This window comes from Lepidochelys kempii, chromosome 1, assembly GCF_965140285.1.
Source record: "Lepidochelys kempii isolate rLepKem1 chromosome 1, rLepKem1.hap1, whole genome shotgun sequence".
In the NCBI taxonomy this organism is placed as follows: Eukaryota; Metazoa; Chordata; order Testudines; family Cheloniidae; genus Lepidochelys; species Lepidochelys kempii.
In genome coordinates this window covers 327,811,227-327,839,139 of record NC_136380.1, presented here as the reverse complement: position 1 = coordinate 327,839,139, position 27,913 = coordinate 327,811,227, and the positions used below count along the sequence as shown (strand labels likewise).

The window sequence follows — 27,913 nt, the reverse complement described above, 5'->3', positions numbered from 1 at the left end:
CCCTCTGATTCTACCTAATCCAAGCACAAATATCACTACCTATCCTGACAGGTTTCAGAGTAACAGCCGTGTTAGTCTGTATTCGCAAAAAGAAAAGGAGTACTTGTGGCACCTTAGAGACTAACCAATTTATTAGAGCATAAGCTTTCGTGAGCTACAGCTCACTTCCTCAGATGCATATCGCAGTTTCCACGATATGCATCTGAGGAAGTGAGCTGTAGCTCACGAAAGCTTATGCTCTAATAAATCGGTTAGTCTCTAAGGTGCCACAAGTACTCCTTTTCTTTTTACTACCTATCCTAACACTGTCCCCAAATTTATTTTTATGAAACGGAGAGCATTTTGGAATAGAATTATGTACACAGACACTAAATAGTTAAAAGATACATTAAATCTGTCACATATACAAGCTGGATTTAGATACAGAAGTTAAGAGGTTGTGCAGTACTTGCTTAATTAATCTTTGCTCTATTAACAGATAAACCAGATGTACTATTATGTTCTTTGTTCTCATCTGCAGAGGGGATGAGCAGATTATTTATCTCCAAACAATAGGAGTTCGTGTACTACAGTGTGGATTTTTTTTTTTTTTTTAAATCTGGAAGGCAATCACTAACAAGCTTCAGCTGGAACTGCTTGATGTAAAAACAGTGTGAACTTGTTCCCGGACTAATAAATGATGCGTCTTCCATTAAGAAAAATAAACTAATTTCCAAATGGAGGGGGGTTGTTTTTTAAACACTTTTTTTATTGACCACTTTTAGATACTGTGTATTGTATATTGAACAGAATATTGAAAACTTTATTTTAACTTTGAAATAACTATTTTTTTCATTGATAGTCTTAATGTTGCAAACGTTTTAAAAATGTATAAGTAACACAAGGAGAAAATAAAAAAAAGTAATCAGTAGTTAATCAGTATATGAAACCTCCTCCACGCTACACCTGATGCAGTCTCAGGTGATACCACAGTATGAAAGAGTATTTAGTGTTCTACTCAGAGGGCCACAATATATGTGCTCTATTTATGAATGTATATAATGAACATATTGCACTGAAGCAGTTACGCGCTATTGTCAAGATTGCTAGCCTAAACATTCATTTGCTTTGAAAGCTCTTTATTTTTAACCTGACTGATGTTACCTTTGAAAAGATCAATCATATACCATATTCTGGCACTACTATACCATAATACTTAATTAAAAATCCAATATACTGTGCGCCCCTCACAAAAACTGGTACAAAAAAAACCCCAATCCCCTGTCGTAATGTTCATATATTGGCTTATTTATGTTGTGCCTATGCAAAATTTGTTTAAAAAATAACTGGAGCCAAGAAACTAAAACTAAACAAGGGAAGACTTTCAAGGTAGGTCAACTTTTAGGATTAATAATCTTGACAGAATGTTTACCACTGAAACGGATTAATTTTCTGTGCTTCCGTATAGATTGTACCAGTGTTAAAGTTCTGCCCCCTAGCCTCCTTCCTTCCATTATATCATAAGATTTTCTTCTGAAAATCTGTTTGAAATTATTGTAAATTAATATAATCTTTAGGAGAGGGATGAAAAAAACAGATCACATCCTTTTTCTAAACCATTGAATGTTTAGAAAAGTGAAACTGTACAATTGGACTCTTGTCACTGGAGGCTCCTTGGTATAGGGATTGCCTTCATTTAAAGTGCACTGTATAGTACACAGTATCATCAGTGTTTAACATGTGATAATACAGGTGTTTATCATCTCACTTTTGCAAAGTCACATACAAGACTTAGTATAATGTAAAGTTTGAATGAATTCAGCTTTCCAGTTAACAAGTTATATCATAAGCAGCATATAAGAACGGCTACTGAAGACTCCTTCAGCATATAATCACAAGCAACAAAATAATAAAAAGCAGCAAGATATTAAGGTTTGCAACTACCTGGAGAGTCATACAGCATCTTTGTTCCAGGAATGTTTGGAGATCCCTGGCAATTTTCTACCTACTAACCAAACCAGGGGTACAGAAATTTACTGCTCTGAATTAGAAAGGAATTTTTCTTTTTCATTTAGCTTCTGAGTAAGACAACACACTTATATTTCAGGAAACCGACAGCACAAATTATATATCTAAAATTAATCACAATACTTTAAAATCTAGTTTAGACCATTCAACAAAATATGGCTCAGACCAATTTTTCCCCAAAGAAAAACTTTTTTAAAAAACCTATTAATGCTACAGAGCTTATTAGTAGCTGCTTCTCCATAGCTTTAATTACAAAACATTATTTTGATTGAGATCTGAGTCCAGGTTTTATTTTATTCACAGCCATGCTGAGGCTTGAAGTTGTCTAGTCAGTTATTTGGTTAAAGAGAAGTACTGCCTGCTCATTTTCTTTAGTTTAACAGCAGGCTCTCGAACTGCCATACTCTGTTGAAGTGCTAACCCATGATACCCTGCTGTGTTCCATACACAGTTCCCATTTTTGCTTACACATTTCTGCCAGATTTGTCTAATAATCAAGAAAAGTCATAAGAAATGAGGAAAATAAGAAGCAGGGAAGAGGAGACAGTTGATTTACTGCCTTCCCTTCTTCCTTATTTCCTAAAAGCCCTTACATTTATTAGTGATTGTCTTGATCTTTAGACAAATACGGCACAAACATGGACACATGTGCATACACGTGTACAAGGAATGTATATAGTGGTGACCAAGTGCAATAGTACAGATAAACATTTTTAATGGGGTATTGTTTCTTGTATACACAACAGTAAAAGGAATGTCCTCTTAATAACTCAACTCTGATGAGCACGGAGCAACCATGCAGCTTGTTCTCAACCATCAGGCTGCAGTCATAGCCAGGGACTCTGAGTGATGTACAAAGGACATAGATTCTCTGATTGTGTAAGAGAGCCCATTAGCATGACACGGCTAAATCCACCGCCCTTCCCCACCCACCCTAGCAGACTCTGCCACATTCCTGGTATTTTGTCTTTCTTCTTGCTGCGTCCGAGACAAATATATTTTTGTTTAAATACATTAACCCTAAATACTGCACACAGATATAAATTCTGTTTTAGCACAGTTCAGCTTTTACTTGGAGGACCTATGATCTGACCATGCTCAGCGTGAGTGTCATCTTTGTATTTAAATCTAGGGCTGGGAATTGAAAGATCACTTATTTATCTGTATCCCAGAAGCTATAGCATGGTGGAAACCCTCAAGGCAAAATAAATTGTGATGAATTAAAACTGAGGAAGCGCATCCTTAACTTTTACAATCACCTCACTTTTGAAAGCTTAATATTTCATCCCCAGTGTTGAATTAACACTTTTCTATATATTGGGGGGAAAAAAATTCCCACGGGTCAAGTCCCTCAGACACAAACGCCAATTAGAAATAGTGTATAATTTTGAGGGCAACTGCAGTAAAATATTTCCTGACTGGAAAAAAGTTAGTGATATTGTTATATAATGTCCACATTTGGAAGCATGATCTACATAATTCTTTCTGGGGTAGGTTTTAAATTTCTATGATCTCACAAACTATTTCTGACATTCAGCAAGAAAACAAAAACGTCATTTCTATACGAAGTAATCTCTATTGAAAACCAGAATCATCTCCAGGTTATGAACACACAAGTCAGTTGAGACCAAGATGCAGCAGGATAAAAATGCATTTCACCCCCATAGCCCAACACATTTCCCAAGTTTACAATAAATATTTCAGTAATCTCTGGTGAAGTATTAGCACTGGCTCTACCTTACACTGTGAGAGGGAGGGGGATGAGCAAGATCTTACTGGTCCCTCATGGAGGAGAGCACTTCCAAGCCAGTAAAAAGAAAAAAAAGGAACATATTTAAAAAAATCAAGTTGGCACTGTCTTTTTAAACTAAATTTTAAAAACCCAGAAACCAATGGGGACTGTCTAGAAACAGAAAGATATATCTTGATTTTTGCTTTTAAACCAGTTTTCAAAAAATTAACTTGTTTCTGTTTTCTGGAAAGACCCTTTGGAGAAAAGCCACCATGTATGCTTTGGCCAAATACTCCCCGTCTGTGAGAATGACTGCATGCTCCCTTTTCATTTTCAACTGCTCTTTTCTTGCTCCTGTTACTCTCAAAGAGGGCCTGGAGTAAAACATACATAGGAGCAATCCCCAGATCAGTGCATGAAAGTGACGCCATCATGCTAGAACATGGAGGAAGGAAGTGCAACTGATCAAACAGAAAAGATTGAAGCTGACTGTACACTAAGTGCTGTCAACTGAATAAGAGAAAAACTAAAAGAAAAAAGGAAATTTGTTTTTTTTATTTACAAAAGCAATAATCTGAGCTGTTAGAAACATGATTTTTAAAAGCTGACTGTGTCCCTTTAAGATCGTATTGTATGACTGGCCTAGTAGCGTAACAATAAACACACCAAAATCAGGCGTAGGAAGAGATTTGGAAATCTAATTTACTACACCAGTGAGACTAAGCACTACATAGTGTTGCTACCTTTGGTCTCCTGGAGGAGGATATGCCATGGTAAAAAGAGCACTCCAGCTGACCTATTCAACAGCGGAACGGGCAACAAGCATGGTTCCTTCAATCTGTATAGCAGGTGCCACACTTTGTCATCAAGAAAAAAAGAGGGATAAAATATAAACAAAAACCATCAGATATTCCTCAGAGAATAAACAAGATTTATTTAAATTACCCTTTTAAGCTGCTGGGGTCAGGGAATGAGTCTTTTAGTAAACTCTGTAAATTGCCACATAAACCTACAGTGTTATGTAAATAATATATAAAAATGAGTTATTCCCAAATCTAATCCACTTGAGACAATGGAGAAAACCGAATAAATTTCTGATGCTTCTGTAGGGGACAGTTTGACTTTTAAGCAATGTCCCTTTGGCTCCATCTTGCTGAAAGCACATTAAATATGCTTTTTTTTTTGATGGCGTCACGTTAAATTAGTATTTAGCGTAACAGTCTTTAAGACGGATAACTGTAAATATGAAATATATCCTTTTTCAAAGTTAAAAGGCTCAAACTCCAGTGTCAGTTTCATTTGGAATTACATCTATTGCTTTGCCATATTAGAAAGTTCCTCCTCTACACTTGAATCCCAGACAGTGCCATGTATATGTTACAGTTTACACTCATTTTATGAGTAATACCCGTGGCAGACCTGTATAAATTCAGTTGCTTTTGCTGGTGGTAAACACACCAGAAACATGGAACAAATGAACCACAAAACTTTTTATATTGCATACTCACGACTTATGAAATGATTGACAACAGAAACAAAAACAGAAAACATCTGGAAATGGCGGGAGGATACAGGGCTTTTGCAGAGCTCCAGTTCTCTTATACTACTCTACTCAGAAATACATATAATTCCTATTTTGAATTTAACCCAAGCGGGGGGACAGTAGACATCCTCATTTTTTGATCCAAATAAACATCAAACTCCTTTCAAATTACCCAGCATAGTTTGTTCTACTATAATACTATGTGATAGTATAAAGTGAAAATACAAATAAAACCCAATTCTATTCCAATCATTTTTCAACTATAAACACACTTAATTATTGTGCATAGAAGCGTATACACCTCTCCATTTCTACACGTTTCTTTATTCTAACTAATATTTGTTACAATTATTATTTATACAAGGTAGAGCTCTCAGACCCAATTGTGCTCTTTTAACATGGTATACCCTATTTTGCTGATTGCCATAACATACACACAGTAAAAGACAACCCTCACACCAAAGCCTTTAGTCTTAGGACAGGTTTCAGAGTAACAGCCGTGTTAGTCTGTCTTCGCAAAAAGAAACGGAGTACTTGTGGCACCTTAGAGACTAACTAATTTATTTGAGCATGAGCTTTCGTGAGCTACAGCTCACTTCATCGGATGCATACCGTGGAAACTGCAGAAGACATTATATACACACAGAGACCATGAAACAATACCTCCTCCCACCCCACTGTCCTGCTGGTAATAGCTTATCTAAAGTGATCATCAAGTTGGGCCATTTCCAGCACAAATCCGACAGTGACTTTAATGGGTTTATTGATATACTTAAGTTAAATGTGTGCATAAGTACTTGTAGAATCAGGGCCTAAATTAAGGCATGACACACTAAGTGGGTCCAACAAACAATCAGAGGGGAGAGGAGGGGAGAATAAGATTAGAAAAATGCCAAGAGTGATAGGACTGTGTAAATGGGCTACATGCAGAATTTGCAGGAAGTTTTCATTTAGTAAAAGAACAAAAATATGTTTTTAAAATAATAGTAATACCTGCTGGCCTAGCCAATTCTGGGTCACAGTTTATTTTAGTGATCATGGTAGAAGCAAGTCTTAAGGAGGGATGTGGAGGACTACAGTGTGGTGGTTTAACAGATTAGTTCAGGGAAGGTGTTCCATATATAAAAGGTGGCACAGAAGAAACCACCTATGAACTAGCAGGAGAAGAGAACTAACAAGAGATGGAGGTTAGCATCATTTGCCATCTTTTAGAACTTAAATTTTGAATGGACCTAAGGGTGTATGAGTGTATGTGTGTACAGTAGCAGTCCAAGATACGGGTGGTCAGGACTATAGTAGTCAACCCAGGAGATAAAGCCTGGATGAGAGTATTTAAATTTGTTTTATTTTTGTATAGTGAGAGAGAACACAGAGAAATCATACATATAGTCACAAGTATGGTTTTTATTAATACCTATTAGGCTTTAAACAGGGAACAAGAAAAATACAATAATCTTCAATAGTTTTCTTTCTTAATGCTGCACAACTAAAGCCAAATTCTCATCCCTCATGCAAAGGCAAAATTAAAAGGACTCACAGAATCTTCCTCCCAATGCGCATAAAGCAACTTGGTAGCTTCTCCAACAACCAAACTGTAGTAATAGTACCTGCCCTACACTGAGGTTTTAGCTAGCGGATCCACATATACACTTGGATCCAGGTATAGACACTGATTACACCCCAGTTGTCCCATAGGGCTGTCACAGATGTGCTATAAAGCAGGGCTCAGTGGTGTGTAGAAGATGGAATCCTCTACGGCCTTTATTCAATCTGCACCAGCAAATCATGGTGGCTCCACTGTTTTTAGGGCCTTATGTAATTGTAGGATTTATTCCCATTTTTCATTAATAACATTTGTTCTCAAAGTTGATTTGGCAAATGCCTAACCCAATAGGATCAACTGTATTTATGTATGTTCACCCAGGTATAGAAAGTTGTATTAAGGGATTATGAAAGGCAAATATAAAATCTTCAGCTTATTAAATGATTAGACAAAAGTGTGTCTAAAGAATAACCTCTAAAATAGTATGTTTCCTCATTCTAGAACTTCAGAGGTTTAGGAGCCTGCTTCCTATCTGCCCTTTTTTCCTCTTAAGTTCAAGAAATATTGATGCCTTGTCAAAAAATGACTTCAATCACACAAAAGCAACCTACTGGAAACATTTTAAAACTATACTAAATATATTAATCTTACCATTTCCAGTAATGTCTTATCTCAGGCCAATTAGAACAATCCAGTTGAAAAAAAATAAACATTTCTGAAGAAAAAGATAATTCAAAACCATCCTAGTGAACAGAACGCCTTCACAGGCAAACACACACAGTAATAATAGAAATGGGGTGGGGGGAATCTCTTAAGTTTCCCTCAAATACATTAGATATTCTCTGCAAATGTGTGAAACTGTATTTAAAAACACAGTACTAAGGCCAAAATGAGTTTCAACGTTTAAAGTGGTAATTAAGACAAATTTCTTTTGAGAGAAGTTTGATTTGCTGAAAGTCTGTGCTAACAAGAGAGGAAATGAAAAGAAAATAAATGGTCCAAATTCATTCCCAGTGTAACTTTGCTGATTCTAGTGGAGTTACACCAGGAAAAATTTGGTCTCATACATCTCATCAACCAGAAAGTTCAGTCTCATACAAAAAAGAACACATTTACTCACATAAAAAGTTAAAGGAAGGCCCATTTATTAAGGGCTATGACTAACAATAAAAGGCAAAACCCAGATGAATCTTCAAATTACACCTTGAAAGTCTATATTGTAAAAAACAAAATTAGATTTAATAAATCTTAGCATTAACAGAAAATTAAAAATCTGTACGTCTATTCATTATTTATTGATGGAAAGACTTATTTTGAAAAGTTAATGAGCAGAATTTCTGCATGGATAGAAATTTGGCACAGAAATGAGAATCAAGACATTGTCAATGACATATTCTAGATTTTAAGCAGCCTTTACAAGTGATTAACATTTTCTGCTGAAAGTTAATAAACTTTAGAGGTGAGATGGGCTCATGTTTTTGAAAATTCATTGTGAGACTGTACTTAAATGTAACAAGTGGCTCTAAAATAGAGCTTTTCCTCTGTGGATCACAAAGTAGATAAAATAAAATACTGTTGAACAAACTAAGAGCCAACTATTACTTTGAAAAACATTTTTAAACAGTGTACAGTACTAATTTTCATATAGCTTCTTATTTGTAGATTCCACAAAGTTTTATATATACAGACTAGCAAAATAATCAGATTTTGTAAGAATTATACAATTCTCAAGGCTTTATTTTAATGTGAACAAAACCTTTAATGAGAAATGGCTTACAATGTGATGAGTGAAATATCAAAAGTGTCTCATAAATGCTTAAAAACAATAAAAACTTGTTCAACCTATTTTAAATTCTGGTTTTAAAACTTAAATTATATTCTGTTAAAATGTATTTGATATTATTCCAGTTAGAAACTTGAAGAAAAAAAGTATTTAATTGAAAATCTAATGTAATAAAAGATGTTATCACAATCAGCGAAAATCCATAAAATTCAAGCTCAAAGTTGATTGACAACCCTTAGCTTTCTCTTGGTTGTTGGATGTTTATTACAACCTTGTTATTTTTGCAGTTTTTAAAGTTTAATCTACATATATTTAAGAGGAAAACTTTAACTATTAAAGATATAAACTTGACAACAATGCCATCTAGTGTACATTTTAAATTAGCATGATGTGTTTGTTTTTAAAATATTTATCCTGTAACATACCACAGAGAGCTAGGGAGGGAAATATGCTATGTACAAATTGTATGTCTAAAATTGAAGAAGGGTTATATGACAGCAAGGATATCTTAAGTGTTCAATACCTAACACTGAGGTTTGTTGGTGGTGGTTTTTTGTGTTTTTGTTTTGTTTTTGGCGGGCGGGGGTTAGAAGGATGTAAAAATCTAACTATAATTAAGCATATTAGAACTTATTCCCTCGAAGATGCAGCTCTGGCTCAAACAGAAAAAGCACAAGGAAAACCAGTTTTTGAAAGCAAATGATAAGAGGCAACTTAAGAGGAACAAAAGAGGAAAGCAGGAAAGTAATAGAGATTTATAGTGATCCTCAAAGGTGAAGGTGAGAGTGTTGAGAATAAGGTTTATAATATGAAGCTAGCTTCAACGTTAACAATGGAGCAGCTATTGCTGCCTGATAAATCCAAACTGCTAATGAAAACTGTAGGTTTCTTTCTGTACACCATATACTATAATTATGCTGCCATCTACTGAAATATTATTTCATTAAGTATTTAGGATTGTGTACAGGATAGTTAAAAACAGGTACTTGAAGACAATATTCGATAAAGATAATCAATAAGGTTCCACTGAAAAGGAGCCAAGATACAAAGATGTGCATATAACAACAAACACCTCGTGTGATCTTTCACTGCTGGAACCCATAACCTTTCCCCGTACCTTTTGTTGACCATTACCCGATTGCTGTAATACAGTAAAGGATGCCTTAATTTAAGAACATAAGAACAGCAATACTGGGTCAGACCAAAGGTCCATCTAGCTCAGTATCCTGTCTTCCGACAGGTTTCAGAGTAGCAGCCGTGTTAGTCTGTATTCGCAAAAAGAAAAGGAGGACTTGTGGCACCTTAGAGACTAACCAATTTATTAGAGCATAAGCTTTCGTGAGCTACAGCTCACTTCCTCAGATGCATATCGTGGAAACTGCAGCAGGCTTTATATATACACAGAGAATATGAAACAATACCTATTCCCACCCCACTGTCCTGCTGGTAATAGCTTATCTAAAGTGATTTCCAGCACAAATCCAGGTTTTCTCACCCTCCACCCAGGAGAGTGAATTTGTGTGGGGGGGTGGAGGGTGAGAAAACCTGGATTTGTGCTGGAAATCACTTTAGATAAGCTATTACCAGCAGGACAGTGGGGTGGGAATAGGTATTGTTTCATATTCTCTGTGTATATATAAAGCCTGCTGCAGTTTCCACGATATGCATCTGAGGAAGTGAGCTGTAGCTCACGAAAGCTTATGCTCTAATAAATTGGTTAGTCTCTAAGGTGCCACAAGTCCTCCTTTTCTTTTTGTCTTCCGACAGTGGCCAATGCCCAGAGGGAATGAACAGAACAGGAAATCATCAAGTGATCCATCCCCTGTCGTCCATTCCCAAACAGAGGCGAGTGACACCATCCCTGCCCATCCTGGCTAACAGCCATTAATGGACCTAACCTCCATAAATTTATCTAGTTCTTTTTTGAACCCTGTTATAGTCTTGGCCTTCACAACATTCTCTGGTAAGGAGTTCCACAGGTTGACTGTGCGTTGTGTGAAAAAATACTTCCTTTTGTTTGTTTGAAACCTGCTGCCTATTAATTTAATTTGGTGACTCGTAGTTCTTGTGTTATGAGAAGGAATAACCAACCTTATTTACTTTCTAAACACCGGTCATGGTTTTATAGACCTGTATCATATCCCCCCTTAGTAGTCTCTTTTCCAAGCTGAAAAGTCCCAGTCTTATTAATGCATCTGAGGAAGTGAGCTGTAGCTCACGAAAGCTTATGCTCTAATAAATTGGTTAGTCTCTAAGGTGCCACAAGTACTCCTAGTCTTATTAAGCTGTTCCATACCCCTAATCATTTTGTTGCCCTTTTCTGAACCTTTTCCAATTCCAATATATCTTCTTTGAGATGGGGCAACCACATCTGCACACAGTATTCAAGATGTAGGCATACCATGGATTTATATAGAGGAAATATGATATTTTCTATGTTATTATTTATCCCTTTCTTAATGATTCCCAAGATTGTGTTAGCTTTTTCGACTGCCGCTGTACCTTGAGCGGATATTTTCAGAGAACTATCCACAATGACTCCAAGATCTGTTTCTTGAGTGGAAAACGCTAATTTAAACCTCATCATTTTATATGTATAGTTGGGATTATGTTTTCCAATGTGAATTACTATACATTTATCAACAGTGAATTTCATCTGCCATTTTGTTGCCCAGGCACCCAGTTCTGAGAGATCCTTTTGTATGTCTTTGCAGTCTGCTTGGGACTTAACTATCTTGAGTAGTTTTATATCATCTTCAAATTTTGCCACCTCACTGTTTACCCCCTTTTTCCAGATCATGTATTAATATGTTGAATAGAACTGGGCCCAGTACAGACCCCTAGAGGACACCACTATTTACCTCTCTCCATTCTGAAAACTGACCATTTATTCCTTCTCTTTGTTTCCTATCTTTTAACCAGTTAGCAGTCCATGAGAGAACCTTGCCTCTTATCCCATGACTGCTTACTTTGCTTAAGGGCCTTTGGTGAGGGACCATGTCAAATGCTTTCTGAAAATCTAAATACAATATATCCACTGGATCCCCTTGTCCACATGCTTGTTGACCCTCTCAGAGGCATGATTTCCCTGTACAAAAACCATGTTGACTATTCCCCAACAAATTATGTTCATCTATGTGTCTGACAGTTTTGTTCTTAACTATAGTTTGCCCGGTACTGAAGTCAGGATTAACGGCCTGCAATTGCCAGGGTCACCTCTGGAGCCCTTTTTAAAAATTGGCTTCACATTTGCTATCCTCCAGTCATTTGGTACAAAAGCTGATTTAAACGATAGGTTACAGATGACAGTTAGTAGTCCTGCAATTTCACATTTGAGTTCCTTCAGAACTCTTGGGTGAATACCATCTGGTCCTGGTGACTTATTACTGTTTATCAATTTGTTCCAAAACCTCCTCTAGTGACACCTCAAGCTGGGAAAGTTCCTCAGATTTGTCACCTAAAAGGAATAGCTCAGGTTTGGGAATCTCCCTCACATCCTAAACAGTGAAGACCGATGTAAAGAATTCATTTAGTTTCTCCACAATGGCCTTATTGTCCTTGAGAGCTCCTTTAGCATCTCAATCGTCCAGTGGCCCCACTAGTTGTTTAGCAGGCTTCCTGCTTCTGATGTACTTAAAACATTTTTTGCTATTACTTTTTGAGTTTATGGCTAGCTGTTGTTCAAATTCTTTTTTGGCCTTCCTAATTATATTTTTACACTTGATTTGCCAGAGTTTATGCTCCTTTCTATTTTCTTTATCAGGATTTAACTTCCGCTTTTTAAAAGGATACTTTTTTGCCTCACTGCTTCTTTTATTTTGTTGTTTAGCCACAGTGGCTCTTTTTTGGTTCTCTTATGTTTTTTAATTTGGGGTATTCATTTAAGTTGAGACTCTTATTATGGTGTCTTTAAAAAAAAGTTTCTATGCAGCTTGCAGGGATTTTACTTTTGGTGCTGTATCTTAATTTCTGTTTAACTAACCTTCTCATTTTTGTGTAGTTCCTCTTTCAGAAGTTAAATGCTACAGTGTTGGGCTGCTGAGATGTTTTCCTTGACACAGCGATGTTAAATTTAATTATAGTATGGTCACTATTACCAAGCGGTCCAGCTATATTCACTGCTTGAACCTGATCCTGTGCTCCACTTAGCACTAAATCAAGAATTGCCTCCCCCTCCTGTTGGTTCTCAGACTAGCTGCTCCAAGAAGCAGTCATTTAAGGTGTCAAGAAACTATCTCTGTATCCCTTCCTGAGGTGATATGTACCCAGTCAATATGAGGATAGTTGAAATCCCCCATTATTATTGAGTTTTTTATTTTAATAGCCTCTCATCTCCCTGAGTATTTTACAGTCACTATCACTATCCTAGTCAGGTGGTCTGGAATATATCTCTACTGCTATATTCTTATTATTCAAGCATGGAATTACTATCCATAGACCATCTATGGTACAGTTTTGGTTCATTTAAGATTTTTAGTTCATTTGAGTCTACGCTTTCTTTCACATATAGTGCCACTCCCCCACCATCATGACCTGTTCTGTTCTTCTGATATATTTTGTATCCTGGTATTACCGTGTCCCATTGATTATCCTCATTTCACCAAGTTTCTGTGATGTCTATTATATCAATATCGTCATTTAATATGAGGCACTCTAGTTCGCCCATCTTATTATTTAGACTTCTAGCATTGTATATAAGCACTTTAAAAACTTGTCACTTTTTAGTTGTCTGCCATTACATGATGTAATTGAATGGGACTTTTTTTCTTCTGGCTGTCATGATCCTCCAAATACTTACATACATATTTAACTTTAAGCATGCAAGTAATCTAATTGACTTCAACTAAGTCCGTGCTGGCACAGAGACCCACCAGTGCAGATCACATTCCAGAATCCAGGAAATTAGCAATTAAAATGTTTCAGAGCTTTATAGAGATGGATTTTTTAATTCATAATTGATGAAGAAAAAAAATTATCCAGAATCTTAGGTTTAAACTGCTGACTTACAGTTCATTTCTCATTAGATGACAGAAAGCACTTTTTACCAGGGGATTAACTATACTGCAAAGTCAAAACATCCCAAGCTTATGATTACTTTTGAGAGAACACAGTAAATCTTTTCAGAAGTTCCAGGCAATTTAAAAATACAACAAAAAACCCAAGTAAATCTGTACTCACCTGGGAAAATATATTTGCAGTTGGAGCAACTTTGTTGTCCACAATACTGTATAATATTGCTAACAATCTGTCCAGGGGGAATGGCTTTGGCCCAAGGAGGTGATTACTGGTCTGTAAGAGAGAAGGCATTCAATTAAATGGATTTTTCTGGAGCACAGCACCACGGGATCTTATTTATTATACCTATTAGTCTTTAGGTGGCAATTTATTTACAGTATCCCTTCTCAAAGGCCCACAGCCACTGTATGGAAAAAACATTCAATAGATACACAGCTCTGAATTTACACAGAGACCCATTTAACCTGGCAGGTGTCCAAAATGCTTTATGCATAATTAAGAACACATTTAGGACATAAAACAATTTTGTCAAATATATATAGTGTTAAAGGTAAAAAAAGAATTATTATTTAGTCCTAAGGACAGAAGTTGGCAGACTACATTTCACGGCATTCTCAAGTTGTAAACAGCTTTATTTTATTATTTATTGGTGTTAGTGTGCTAGGATCCTTCATGTGAATGTTCTACAGTCCCTAGTTGTAGCTAATGTTGCAAAAGGGAAAAAATTCTCTTTTCTCACAGGTCTTCAGTTTCCTGTCAGTCATAAAGAGCCCAACTCACCTAGGACTCAATTGTGCCATGCTTATTCAGATTCAGCAGTATCATGGGACTACTCAGGGAGCAAGGTACAACCCTCACTACGGGTAACAGAATTGAGTGCTAAACAATGTAAGTCAGTTTTATCCCAATTAAGAACTGTTTTAACAAGAGCTTCTGTACCTGATGCTTACTCTTCACTTATCATAAAAATCATAATACCACTGTTACACAGAATAGTGACTTCAATAGAAGAATACGACATCTAAAATAAAAAAAAATAAAACTGTTTTCCTGCAAGATGTTTATAAACAAAAAAAGGGGGAGGGGAAAAGAAAGATACAGAAAATAAGAGTTGTCTCTTGCAAAAAAAAAGTCCTAAATTTCCCATGTTAATGGGTCCTTCAGGAACTAGAGTTTTTTTTTTTAAAAACACACTAAACTGTTATATAGAATTGTCTAGGTACTTATAGCAGGGAGAGTACATACATCAGAGCACCTCACAAAAAATTATCTTCACAACATCTCTGTAAGCACCTCTCTATTTTACAGATGGAGAGCGGATGCAGAGAGATCAATGACTTCAAGATTGCATAGGAAGTCTGTGGCAGAGCCGGTGACTGAAAGTAGATTTTGAATCCCAGGTCAGTGCCTTAGCCACAAGACCATTTTTCCCCTCTCCTGACACTATTAAATACAAAAGTGGGCAGTGTGATTAACTCTGATTTAAAAAACAAAAACCCCAATAAACAAGTCACCCAGAGCACAAGTACTGGATTTGATTTATTGTTATTGTCATCACATAACCTACTAAACACCCACACAATCAGAAGCTATATTTGCCAGGCAAGTGGCTCTTAGAAGTCTATTAGCCTCAAATATGTTGTTACTTTAAACATATAAATACATAAAGAGAACATTTTGTATATTTTGCTTATTGAACACAAGTGCTTTATTGGCATTTTTATTTCCAAGAGGTCCATCCATTAAGGAGATTCTACTAGGAATTTTACTTTAGTCACGTTCTCAGAGTCAGTACCTTAACCTAAGCCCCTTTACTTAGAGCAGTGGTTCTCAAAGCTGGTCCACCGCTTGTTCAGGGAAAGCCCTTGGTGGGCAGGACCAGTTTGTTTCCCTGCCGCATCCGCAGGTTCCGCCAATCGCGGCTCCCGCTGTCCGCGGTTCGTCGCTCCAGGCCAATGGGGGCTGCGGGAAGAGGCGCGGGCCAAGGGACATGCTGGCCACTCTTCCCGCAGCCCCCATTGGCCTGGAGTGGCAAACTGCGGCCAATGGGAGCCAAAAATCAGCCAATCCTGCAGATGCGACAGGTAAACAAACCGGTCCATCCCACCAGGGGCTTTCCCTGAACAAGCGGTGGACCGGCTTTGAGAACCACTGACTTAGAGCAACCACATTAGTTTTTATACATTCCAATGGTAATTGTGCTAAAAATAATTTCAATTTTAAACAATTTAAGAGTCTCAAAGTCATGTTATAAAACCTAAACAATGCTGCAATGAATTAATTTGACATCTATATCATAAAAGCACTCAGGTAGCATTTTGAGCAATCCTCCCAATACTTCCCCCCAAAAGAGAACATTTTAAAGATGAGGAAAAATGGGGTAGATGGGATAAATGATTTGGCCCCAGAGACAATTAGTGTCAGAGCCAGAATTAGAACTCAGGAGATCCTGGCAACATCTAATCTCTCAAACTACTGTCGTGACATCCTTTTAGTTTAGGATGTCATTTGAATAACTTGATGGAATCGTTTCTTTTTAATGTAGTGCAGGTCACCTAGCTCCTTATTACAGGCCTGTCTCTCTTCTTTTAGGATTTGAATAAAGTCAGTAACATTACTTTTACTTTAACTCCTTCCAGTGAAGAAAAATCATCATCACCAGTAGTCACAGGAGCTTTGTAATTGCTTGCCCTATGTTGCATCTGAAACTTTCAAGTTCTCCTGGGGAGTAGGATTAACTGTGGAAGCTGGAAAGAAAGAAGCTTTCCTGAGCACAATACTGAAATTAGCTATGAAATTCTGCTCTGAGACTAACTCCAAGAGACCATCATTATACAGGATTTTCTAAAATTAGGAATATACCCAAGAAGCTGTAATGCTCTCTAGATTTCAGTATGAATGGAATAAGAATTAGGGTCAGGTCCAGGGGTGAGGCTGGCAGCAAGTATGTGTAGACGGGTGGGAGAGAGGAGAAGTGAACGCTTGTTCCTATATTCTTGACAGGAATGATTGAGGTACATGCCATACAAAAACAAAATTAGTGAAGGAAGCCCTTGTTTAAGATGGTCTGTATCAGGAATGCAGGCAGGTGGTGATGCACCAATGTCACAGAGTAGAATTTGGTTCAAAGAGTAACTTTCACTTTATTTTTTTAAGTATGTATATACATATACTTTAATTAGCTAACAGCAATAATTAGAGTACAAAGATTTGCGTAACAACTGTACAGATACTTCTCAACAGTACTGGGAATTAACAAGTCTCTCTACTGTGACTGACTCCCATACTTTGAAGTTTCAGACTATTTACTAGAAACAGTACCTTGTGAAAAAGCCCCATAATTTAATAGGGATGGAATTAAATAAGATCCTTTCAAAAGGATTTCAAAAGCAGTTTATAGAATTCTGTAGCAGAAACTATTAAAATTCCCATACGCATAGTTTAGAAATTTTCAAGTCTCATTTCTATAAGACTTTTGTACAAGGAGCTAAGCAGAAAAACTTCATTATATATGAAATACTTAAAAACTTATAAAAGACACTTTCCCTTTCAGAATTTTTATACTTTTTTCTTTGTATTCTTTTTAAAAGCTCTTCTGATTCATTTTGCTCTTTCCCAGCTTTCTTCACCACAAACAACTTGTACTTTCTTCCCTGAAAAGCTCCCTCCACTTCAACTAAGGCTTTTCTCCTAGTTGGCATTACTTGTGTTTACATTCTTCTTTTACAGTGGAAGATTCCCTACCTCTCGGTTATTTATTTGACTTAACTCTCTGATCACACCACAAGTTTACACCGCTTCACAAAACCCGATCAATGTACCCAAGCTTTAAGATTTCTTAAAGGAGTGACAGCCTGATGTATTCAAAAAGAACAGAAGCTCAACCAGGACCCATCAGGTTTAGATCTACCTCATTTCTGTATGGGGAAAAGGGAATGGGCTCTTAACCTCACGTGGCTGGGGATTTCATGCTCTCACCATGCTACTACAGTTCTCTCTTTTCTGAGCCAGCCAACATGTTTGAACTCCCTCAACTGACAAAGAGAGGGGGCATTTTAAATTGGAAAATTGACACAACAGGAGTCTATCACACTGGAACTGGATGAGAGGTACAGCACCAAAAGCCAATAGAAAATTGAGGATATGTTTACACTACCCACCAGATCACGATAAATCGACCCCCAAGCATTCTCCCATCGACTCCTGTACTCCACCGCTGCGAGAGGCGCAGGCGGAGTCGACGGGGGAGTGGCAGCAGTTGACTCACCATAGTAAAGACACCGCGGTAAGTAGGTCTAAGTATGTCGACTTCAGCTACGTGATTCACGTAGCTGAAGTTGCGTAACTCAGATCAATTCCCCCCCTCCCCGCAGTGTAGACCAGGACTCAGTCTCAAAGACAACACCTGACATACTTGAACATACAAAGTATGCTTAGGGAGATGCTGCAGTTGCAGCTCTATCTGGCAGAACTCTCAGTAGGGCTTGCAGTATCAGTCTATCAGTTACCTAGAAAGGGGTATGTCTTACATAAGCAGAAGTGGGAGGTTTGCTTGTTCTAGAAAAAAAATTATGGCCTAATAGACTGACTAAGGAGTTAGGAATCAAGATCTCCTAAATTTTTAGTCTGGCTCTGCCCCTGACTCCTGGTGCCCTTAGATAAGCCACTTAGGGAAAAATTCTTTGCTGGTGTAAACTAGCAAAGCTCAACTACAGTCAGTGAACCTCCATGAGTTTACATCAAAGACTGGGCCTTCGATCTTTGTGTCTCATTTTCCTCACCTGTAAAATGGGAATACCTACCAACCAATGTTTACACCTATGTAAGGGACTTGGTCAAAGAATAATATGTGAAATGTAATGTGAGAAACAGGATACTGCAATTGCTCCGGAAAGCCACTTAAAGTGTTGCATAGATCAGATTAAATACAGATTAAACCCTAGGATACACTTCTCAGTTTCTTATATGGAACCATCTCAACCCAGGAGCTGAAGTTTAGTATCAAGGGAACACATTCAACTCCAAGCTATTTTCCATACAGTAAAGGTGTTTTCTCAATTCTAATAAATGGAATTATGTAGAATACTCTAAGGGGCTCCAAACAGAGATTCTAATTAGAATCAGTCTTACTTTGAAACTAAATACTGAAAGGAAGTAGCTTGAATCCCAGGAATTAGATCACTCAAGTCTTAAGAGCAGCTTCCTATACTAGCAAAGCAAGGCTTGCAGTCTGACTCAATGGTGGCTAGAAAAAAATGTCACCCCATACCAATGCTCTAGCCAAACAAAAAACAAACAAAAAAAAAACAATTTTAGGTACACGTGGCAATGTTCAATGTAAATGGTAATTCAAAAGGTTCATTTTAATTTGAGAGAAAGAATTCTTCCTTTAAAAAATATGTTTTGTGGTCATGACATGTGCTAGATTAACCATTCAAACTGGTAAGAGTCCGCTATTTATCTGAAAGTCATTTATGTTGTGGGCAGCAACAAAAGCTTCTTCAATCCACACCACTCACGTGCCTCAACCCTACTGTAGGGTAACACTTACGCTGTGTCTACACTATGAGCTAGGGGTGAGATTCCCAGCTTGCGTACACAATCACTGAGCTAACAAGAGTATGAATAGTGAAACCACAATAGCAGAGGACGCAGCAGCACAGCTTAGCCATGCTGTGACCCAGGGACATCTTGGTGTCAACTGGCAGAGGGGTGAATAAGGTTTAGAAGGCTCCACTGCATTTGACATCTCCAAAATAAGAGTGCCAAACGGTGGCATGTGAGGTCTCAATACACTGGTCATTTTAGTCACTGTGAAATATATGAATGAATAATATTTAAGATAATACTTATTCAGATGGGAATTATGTTCTTAAAGCCTTGAAGTTAAAAGCAGGTCACCAGGAGGTGACTGGCCTTGGACAAATTCATTCAGGCAGGGGATTGGAGATTCATCTTTTTGTTTGGTCACGTGTCAATTGTGCATCGTCTCTCTCACAAGGTAAGCCTATCAGCATGCGGAGCCAGATGCTAATTAAAAGACTGCAAGGTCAAAAAGAGGGAGGCCACAGGGAAGAACAATCAGCAGGCGATGCCCTGATTATGAATAATGATCAAAAAGCTATTTTGATATATCTGGGACTGAAAAGAGGACAATGTGATTTGTCTCATGAATGGAAGATCACAGCCAAGCCTGGATGAAATACACCAGAAGGACTTTGGATCAATTTTTGTTCTATATGATAGGACAATGTCTTGTTAATTAAATATAGGCTTTAGAAAGTGTTACGATTTTATATGTAACCGTTTCCATTAATTCTACTTGCTTTTTCTTGAGTCTGTATTTCTTTGTTAATGTTTTGTTTTTCCTACAAACATATATAAGTACTGTGTGCTGAGTGGAGTGGTGATCCTGAAGTGTAACCGGTAAGCAGGTGTACACTATTCCTTTGGGAGCAGTGGATCTGTGAATTCAGAGTGTCCAGTGGAACAGGGGCAGACACTCCAGGGGGACACTTGCAGTGCTCAGAGGTTGCAGTATACCTTATCGTTACCTGTAAAGACAGAGCAGGGCCTGCAGAGGCCTGGAAGGCAGTGCTTGTATTGCCAGAGGCTAGTAGTGTTGGGGAACTGACCCACAGTAGGCGCAGATAAGGCTTCCTTGTCATAAGGGAAGGTGCCTCACAACTCTGGGGGTCCCCAGGAAGTGTCACGTGCCAAGTGCATCCTGACCAGTTTCAGGCTTGTTTGTACTCGATGAGAGGTAGTGCAAGTATGTGTATGAGAGCTGGGAACCACATCTCTAGTTTGTGCTACAGATGCAGTCATGGAGAAGTTTAAATCTACATGCTAATACTGCTAATAAGTGCGTGCCAGTTAGTGACAAGCTAACAGGCAGAGGCTAACAAACCCTGGAAGTAAGCAAAGGTTTAAATAAGTGAAAACAGAAATAGGCAGGGGCTTTATTGAAAAAAATTGAAAATAGGAAAAGAATTTGTAAAAAAACAAAACAGAAAAAAGGTAATTGACTCAATCAGCAATTTGTGCACTAACTAGTTTATGTCACTTCATGATCTTGTCACTGTTACATTGACCTCCTTCCTCTTCTTACTCCATCTTACACTCACTTTTTGCATCTTGTTTTACATTAGATTGTAAAATCTTTGGTGGCATGGACCACATCTTACTATGTGTTTGCACAGCACCTGTGGGTGCTTAAATAAACAAACAAACAAATAGAAATAAAATATTTATAAATATAAAACTTTTTTTTAAATGCAAGTACATCTGTCCACTAGGGATTAGACAGAGACATCAATCCATCTCCAATAAACTATGACGCTAATGGTGCTAGCCCTTGGTCACAGTCAGTCAATATGAATCCAAAATAGAGACCATGAACTGGAGGGCTCTGTGTCTCATCATCAAATCTCTGGTTAACCAGCTGCTTTGTGTTCCTGCCTTTCCCCATCTTGCCACCTTAAATGAGATATTATTGCCTATAGGAAAGAGAGCAAGGCACCTCCTGCAGCTGGAGGGGAAGGATGAAGATTTGGGCTGTGATGCAGTATTTATTCATTCCTGTTTCTCTTTCCCTCCCACAAGACCTGTGATCACAACTTGAGATGTGGATGTTTTTCAGGGTAGAGAACAGTCCTGAAAATAATTAGAATCTTTGAAAATCCTCTGGAGTTCACATGCCAGAGACAAGACACATGAGAGTTCTATAACTAAAGGATACTTGTTTTCTATGGAGTTAAGGATTTACAAGATAGATGTTAATATAAATAAGTTTCTTAACATTTCACATCATTCTAGACAGGTGAAATTATGTGGATTAAGAATTTTTTTTTTTAATATACCAATTTACACATATGTTACTCAGTCATAGGATCAAATTCTCTTCTAGCGTACACTGGTGCAACTCCACTGAAATCCATGCAGTTACAACAACTTATTTGGGTAAAGGGTTTGGCCACTATTCTTTAAATCTTTTCTCCTGATGGAATAATTACAAATTTCCTTAAGGAACATACATTTTCCTTACACACAACAGACAAGCAGTCAAACTTTAACCCTGAGTGACTAAAGTTAGGTTCCTAAATCCATATTTAGGCACCTAAAAGTGGTCTGATTTTCAAAGCTACTGAACATCTAACTAACAGAGGGGTTTACGTGTACTATGACTAAGGTGAAGATTTTGTCATGTTATTTTTCGTGAAAGTCACAGACAGGTCACAGGCAATAAACAAAAATTAATGAAAGCCTTGACCTGTCTGTGACTTTTGCTGCTGCGGTTCCATGGTTTCTCCCACTACAGTAGTGGCTGGGACCTGTGGGGTTCCCCCTCTGCCCACAGCGGCGAGAGCTTTGGGAAACATGGTCACCCTGGAGAGAAAATGGGACACCCCATCCGCTCATCCGAGGTGTCCCCTCCCCCTAATCAAGGCTGTCGCCCATCACTGGAACCCTGAGGCGGGCCCCTTCAGGAGTCTGTCACCTGTGGCTAGAACTTCGCAGGAGACCCCCACCCCGTCACTTGCTGCTGCTGTCAACTGTTGCTGGAACCCTGCCAGGGCCCCACTGGCTGTCTGTTCCAGAGTCCTGCCGCCCCTGGGTCTGAAGCAGAGAATGTCATGGAGGTCTCTGGAAGTCACGGATTCTGTGACTTCCATGACCTCTGTGACATAAACATAGCCTTAACTATGACCTTCTAAATACCAAGTCCCATATTTAGCTAATACATCAGTGCCTATTCAATTAATTTTATACCTAAATATGGATTTGGGAGCCAAACTTGAGGCACCAGATTTGAAGATTTTGGCCTATTGTTCCTCTCACATTGTATGTGCACAGAATTTTGTCCATAAAGTTTAAACTTAGTCTCAGACATAAAAAAGAGGATGAAGCAATGGGTCTCTGCTTTTCTAACATGAGCCACATCAGTATTTTTTTTTTTTATAAGCAAAACCACTGCACCACTTCACATCTGAAGGAAAAGTGGTATTGGTTTAAAAAAGTAGAAACATGAGAAATAGATAACATCAATTTGTACAACAAGACCAGAAGTGATCTCCACTACATGATAGTAATTAAATGTAATGCGTGTCCTCTTAAAACAAAAATATGTCTATTAATAAATTACAACACCTTGTATGAAAAGTAAACATCAAGTAAACCAATAAACTAGAGATTATAGCAGGCAATGCTCTTGTATGCTCTTTAAATCATACATTCAGGTGGCAAGGGGAAAATATATAGCCACTACTACAGGTGAAAGCAGTATTTAGTTGTGAGTGAGGATTGAAAGCTAAATAAATACCTTTTCATGTTTTTTCAAAAAGTTTGTCTTCTTGATTTTCCCATGATGCTGTAAACACAGAAGCAAAATATGAGCAAATATGACAGCAAAAAGTTACAATGTTATATAACTTGAATAGGGTGGGAAAAAAATCAACGAACGTACAACTGTTCATTACATATTTATAGTAATGTACTACTACCATAGTTCTGCCTACTTATCACATGCCAATTAGTTATCTTTGTCCTTAACAGCATACTGCTTATTCAGTACCTAACACACTCTAGGCATAACTTCTTGGCTCCCTCATATATAAACTGTGTGAACATAGGGTGAAAACTTTCACCCAGCCGTGTTGCGATGTTTGTAAAGTGGTTTATTGGGGGGGAGGGGGGGAAGGGGGAATGTACAAATTTAAAAATCAGAAAATTAAATACTTAGCCATCAGAAAATAAATTAATTTGACACTAATCAGAAGAGTCAGAGAGCCATTTCTATGAGTCTCCTTCCACCTCACCCCATCCCGTGCCTCAAAATCAGCTTGAGAAAAGGCCATAGTGTGTTTTCTTTGTCTTTCTAGAAATGGGAAAGCGGCTGCCCCTTGATCTTTAAATGCATCCAGTTTGCACCTACATCATTTTTGAAGTCTATACAAGGAACTCAGTTTTATTTCGTTTATATTTAAGATGACAACAGGATAGCCACAAAATAAAGCAATAAAGTGTCAAAAAGAGGCCAACATACAGGATGTGAAGGTCACGTCAAGAGTAGACAGGTAAAAATGTAACTGGAATAAAGAAAGTAGCTGATGTCCTGTGAGCAGATAAAATTCATCTAGAAGGATTGTGTTGAGGGAGAAAGGATTGGATCAAGGAAGGGCAAAGCACAGGGGCTGAGGAAGAAATAAGGAATTGATGGAGGGGTAAGGGAAAGATAATTGGAGTTTTTAAAATTACCTGGATTGCGGGTGGTGGGTTATATGAATTATACTGTTGCAGTTGAGTAGTTACATTAAAATCTTATCTGTAATATATTTTTAAGTTATGTCAAGGCTGCTTACAGTACATAGATACCCATCCATTTTAGCATTAGTATAAAGTACAAAATACACATGTACACACTTCTTAAAATAAATTCTAAGCAGATTTTCAATATGGTATGCAATAGAACAAGACCATTTTTTCTTTCAATCCTACTTTGCACAAAACGGTGACCTCCTGTCAACTGTTATCCTTTTTCAAAAGGGCACTTAAAATGTTTTAAGAGATTTTAAGGGAAAAATTGTACGTTACATTGTACTGGAATTTTCTTTCAACTCATGACATCACTGAGATTTATTATTTTGATGTTGTAATTGTTTGTCAACATTCTGCTGCTTTTAATTTGCAACATTGTCTCAATTTATCTACAGTGGTAACTATTTTAATAATAGTAGTATCGCCTTTAATGATTCAACAACGTTCCTTTGGTTCACACCTGTTTAATTATGAGACTTTGGTTAATGATTCCAATATAAAGTTTTTTGCCCAAATCCCATCAGATCTCATTACAATTCCAACCATAAGTTCTCTTTCTACAGCTCCCAGGACACATTGACACAGGATTAGAAAGCTTCTCCCAAAGTGCTATTTGTTCTAGCTTTTGAGATATCGCTAATTTGTGAACTTGGCCTTAACACCTGATTAAGTGCTCTCAGGCGATACTTGTGGTAGAAATGGTGATTATTCATGCTTTATCAATGATTGACAAGATATTTAACTTGACTAATTAAAAAGCCAACAAATTTATTACATGGCCTCGCACTTCAAAGGTCTTTGAGGAGCATGTTCCAACTATGCATTTCACTGCACTGAAGAGAAGCACCAGTATGCCCATACACAGGGACTGAAGGACTGGAGCCTGATTTCAGACATGCTACAATGACGGAGATAAATAAAGCCATATCTTTTCACCACTCATAATTTCCTTGTTCTTTTTAGTATATATAAATAAAATAAATGCTTTTGTTGACTTATTTCCCACAGTTAAATTTAGATCCTGAGGAGAGAGAGAAGTCTGCATGAAATCAGAAGTTAAAACAGTGAAGTTATTTTTCAGCAAGTAAGTTCTTCCAGTGATATTTCTCTTCCCAAATGTTAGAAATGAAATATTTGGCTATGTACACATATCTGTAAATTATCGTTACAAATAATTCTCTCCTCTTCTGAAGTACATACAAAATGATACAGACCAATGTGAAACATTTAGTTTTCATTATGGGCACATATAACCACCATAAAAAATGAACACCACATCCAAGTTTATTATTTAATTAGTATATCATCACTAAGGACTCCAGTATATGCATCTCAGAACATGGACAGTATATTTATAGGTTTTGCGATGGTGGGGGGATAAAAAAAGATTTCTTAAAGAATTAGCAAGCTTCTATCCCTCAGTGTTCTCACTCTCCAATTTCTTATCCTTGCCTACAACAACTACATTTTACAATATAAAAACCGTTACAGCTACTAATATAAATGGTAAGCATAACTGCTCAATCACTTTGCTTTTTGTTGCAACCTTTTCCTCTCCTCCGCCGTCTGTATCTTGTCAAATTAAGGCCTCTATTCTCCAGACAGATGTACTAGTGCAAACCCTTTAGATCCACATGGAATTCTGCTCTCTTCCATGGGATTCAAACTGTGAATAATAGTACACACCAGCGCATCGATTTGCAGGATCACAAATACTTCAGGGAAGGGGACTATGTCACCTTATAAATGCCATGCAAGACAATAGTGCTACATACATATTATGCATATTTTAATTATCAGAACAGTTCATTTTTCATATTAAACATCAGTAATGATGTGACAATTGTCAACATACCACAATATGTGATCCAAAGTCACAGTTTTATTCAAACCAAATAAATAAGATACAAAAGAGAACAGAAAGTAAATGACCTAAAGGAGTTCTGACCTGAGTGAAGAAGTACACATGACTCTGGCATACAGCAGTAAGAAAAAAAATACATAGTAGTTACCTTAAGGAAGAACCTCTTATCTGTCCTGGCAGGATTGTAGGATGCAAGGTATGCAGCTATTAGAAGGAATTTGGAGTAATAAGGAAGTTCTACGTGAGCATGTGCAGAAAGTCCTATAAAAACAAACAGTTTATGAGTCACTGAGGGAGCATTCTAACTGTGAGAGGCTTAAAATTAGACCAGTAAGTTTTGTTCTGGTTCTCAAGGGCAAACACATTCCTCTTCTCTGCCTGCTCCATTCCTGTAAGTCAGCAGAGATGGATATTTGCTACAATCCGGGTATCCCAAGAGTAAAGCAGGCAGTGCTGTGGAACAATGTGACATGCATAGGTGGCCCTTGAATCAAAACAAAACCAGCACTCAGTTTGCTGGTGGACTGCCCTAGGGCTCCCAGGCATTACGGTAATACAAAGATTAAATAAATACAGCAACAGATGACAATTTCCTTCAATATCCAGGGGAAACCTCATTGAATGTATGTATCATTGTGGGATAGGGTTTGTACGTAATTCCATGGAGGACAGGGACAACAGCCCTCCAGGGACAGTGGGTGATTATTAGGCAAATTTACTCAGGTTGTAACACTTTCAGAGAGCTACCACCACCTGGAGAAAGACTCACATATACTGGTTCAAACTGGATTCTCCAGGAACCAGCAGGCACAGAAAGGATTTTTGGATGAACAGCCTGAGTTTAAACTAACTTAGGGCCATCTTTCTGGTTCAGCAAGTGGACAGGATCTCTGGTCCATGGTTGCGGGGATCCTTAGGGAAGGACTTTGGCCTACTGAGGCCCCATAAGAGTGAGTTTTCTTGTTCTGTGCAAAAGGAATAATGAACTAGTAACCAGAAGAAAACACCTGTGTGGGGTTTGAAGAACTGTTCACCAGCCAGAGCCCTTGTTGGAGTCAGGGGATGACCTCCAGTAAGCTTATTAGCATGTGTGTAGGGTTGTTGGTTTTGTTTTGTTTTTAGTGTTTTCTCTGTAATGCTTTCACCTTAAGAATAAATGTGCTTACTTAGAAAGAGCTGTGTGGTAGGTTAACGGTGGGCAATTACATTCTTTACTGTTTCTGAACATAACAGCAAAGCAAAGCAGACCGACTTAGGGAACCTGAATTTGTTGGGGAGGTCACAGTATAGGCAAGGAGCTGTGCAGTCTAGAAGTACCCTGGTCACGAGGAAGAGAGTTACAGGTCTCCACCCAAGATAGGTGATGGCTTAAGAGCCGCAAGTGTAGAGAGGATGCCCTTGCTGAACCATGGAGGGGGAATACAGGTCCAGTTACCCTGAACTGTGACAAATACCACTACTAAGAAGACGACAGATTTCATGAATGATCTGGGAACCACTGAGCTATGATCTTTGTTTGCTGAATTGGTTTAAAAAACAAAAACAAAAAAAACAACCATCCTCACATTTTAAAACAGTTTCAGGCCAATCTGGTTTAAGACAGTTTGGTTCGCTAGTGTGGATATGGCAAAACTGTCAATCTGTCCTCTTCCCAATTGAGATTTGACCTTCAGGCTGCGATAAACTTCTCAAGGAACCAGCTCCACAATGAGCCAGACTCCAACTAGGGAGCCAAATTGCATCTTTGAACACACATCAACACCCTGGTGGTGGCTGTTTTCTCAGCTGCAGCTCAGCATCTGGACATGTTGTTTTTTTAATTTTATTTAGGATTGGAAACCTTTTACCCAGTGATGAGCTGCCAAAATCTTAACCGGTTCCCTATAAAAAGTTCTGATTTAAGGGATGTGCCCCAGTATGTATTTTTTGTACCAACAGGGTTACCATACGTCCGTATTTTCCCGGACGGCGATTTAAGAACCAAAAAGCCTGACCTGTCTGGGAAAATACGGATGTATGTTAACCCTGCCTAAAGTTTTTTTTAAAAAGATGGGCCTGAACTAGAAATGAGCTCCATTTCACATGTGTGGGTCCCCGCCACTCCCTGG

General features: G+C 37.9%; 1 protein-coding gene across 7 annotated transcripts in view; it reads right to left on the bottom strand.

Annotated features, from left to right (window-relative positions):
• ORC5 (origin recognition complex subunit 5) overlaps nucleotides 1-27,913 on the bottom strand; it is a 121,136-nt gene that overhangs the window by 52,801 nt on the left and 40,422 nt on the right. For 6 of the 7 annotated variants that reach the window (XR_012156834.2, XM_073328522.1, XM_073328525.1 and 3 more), the window contains exons 11-13: nucleotides 25,954-26,066; nucleotides 22,947-22,994; nucleotides 13,787-13,897 (exon numbers count right to left, since the gene is read on the bottom strand). Coding sequence is in view for 6 of the 7 variants with exons in the window: in XM_073328522.1 (XP_073184623.1) it covers nucleotides 13,787-13,897; nucleotides 22,947-22,994; nucleotides 25,954-26,066 (272 nt within the window). In the remaining variant the exon portion in view is untranslated. Of the gene's footprint in view, nucleotides 1-290; nucleotides 4,597-13,786; nucleotides 13,898-22,946; nucleotides 22,995-25,953; nucleotides 26,067-27,913 lie in introns of those variants that run through there. The other variant, XM_073328527.2, reaches the window with a different exon arrangement.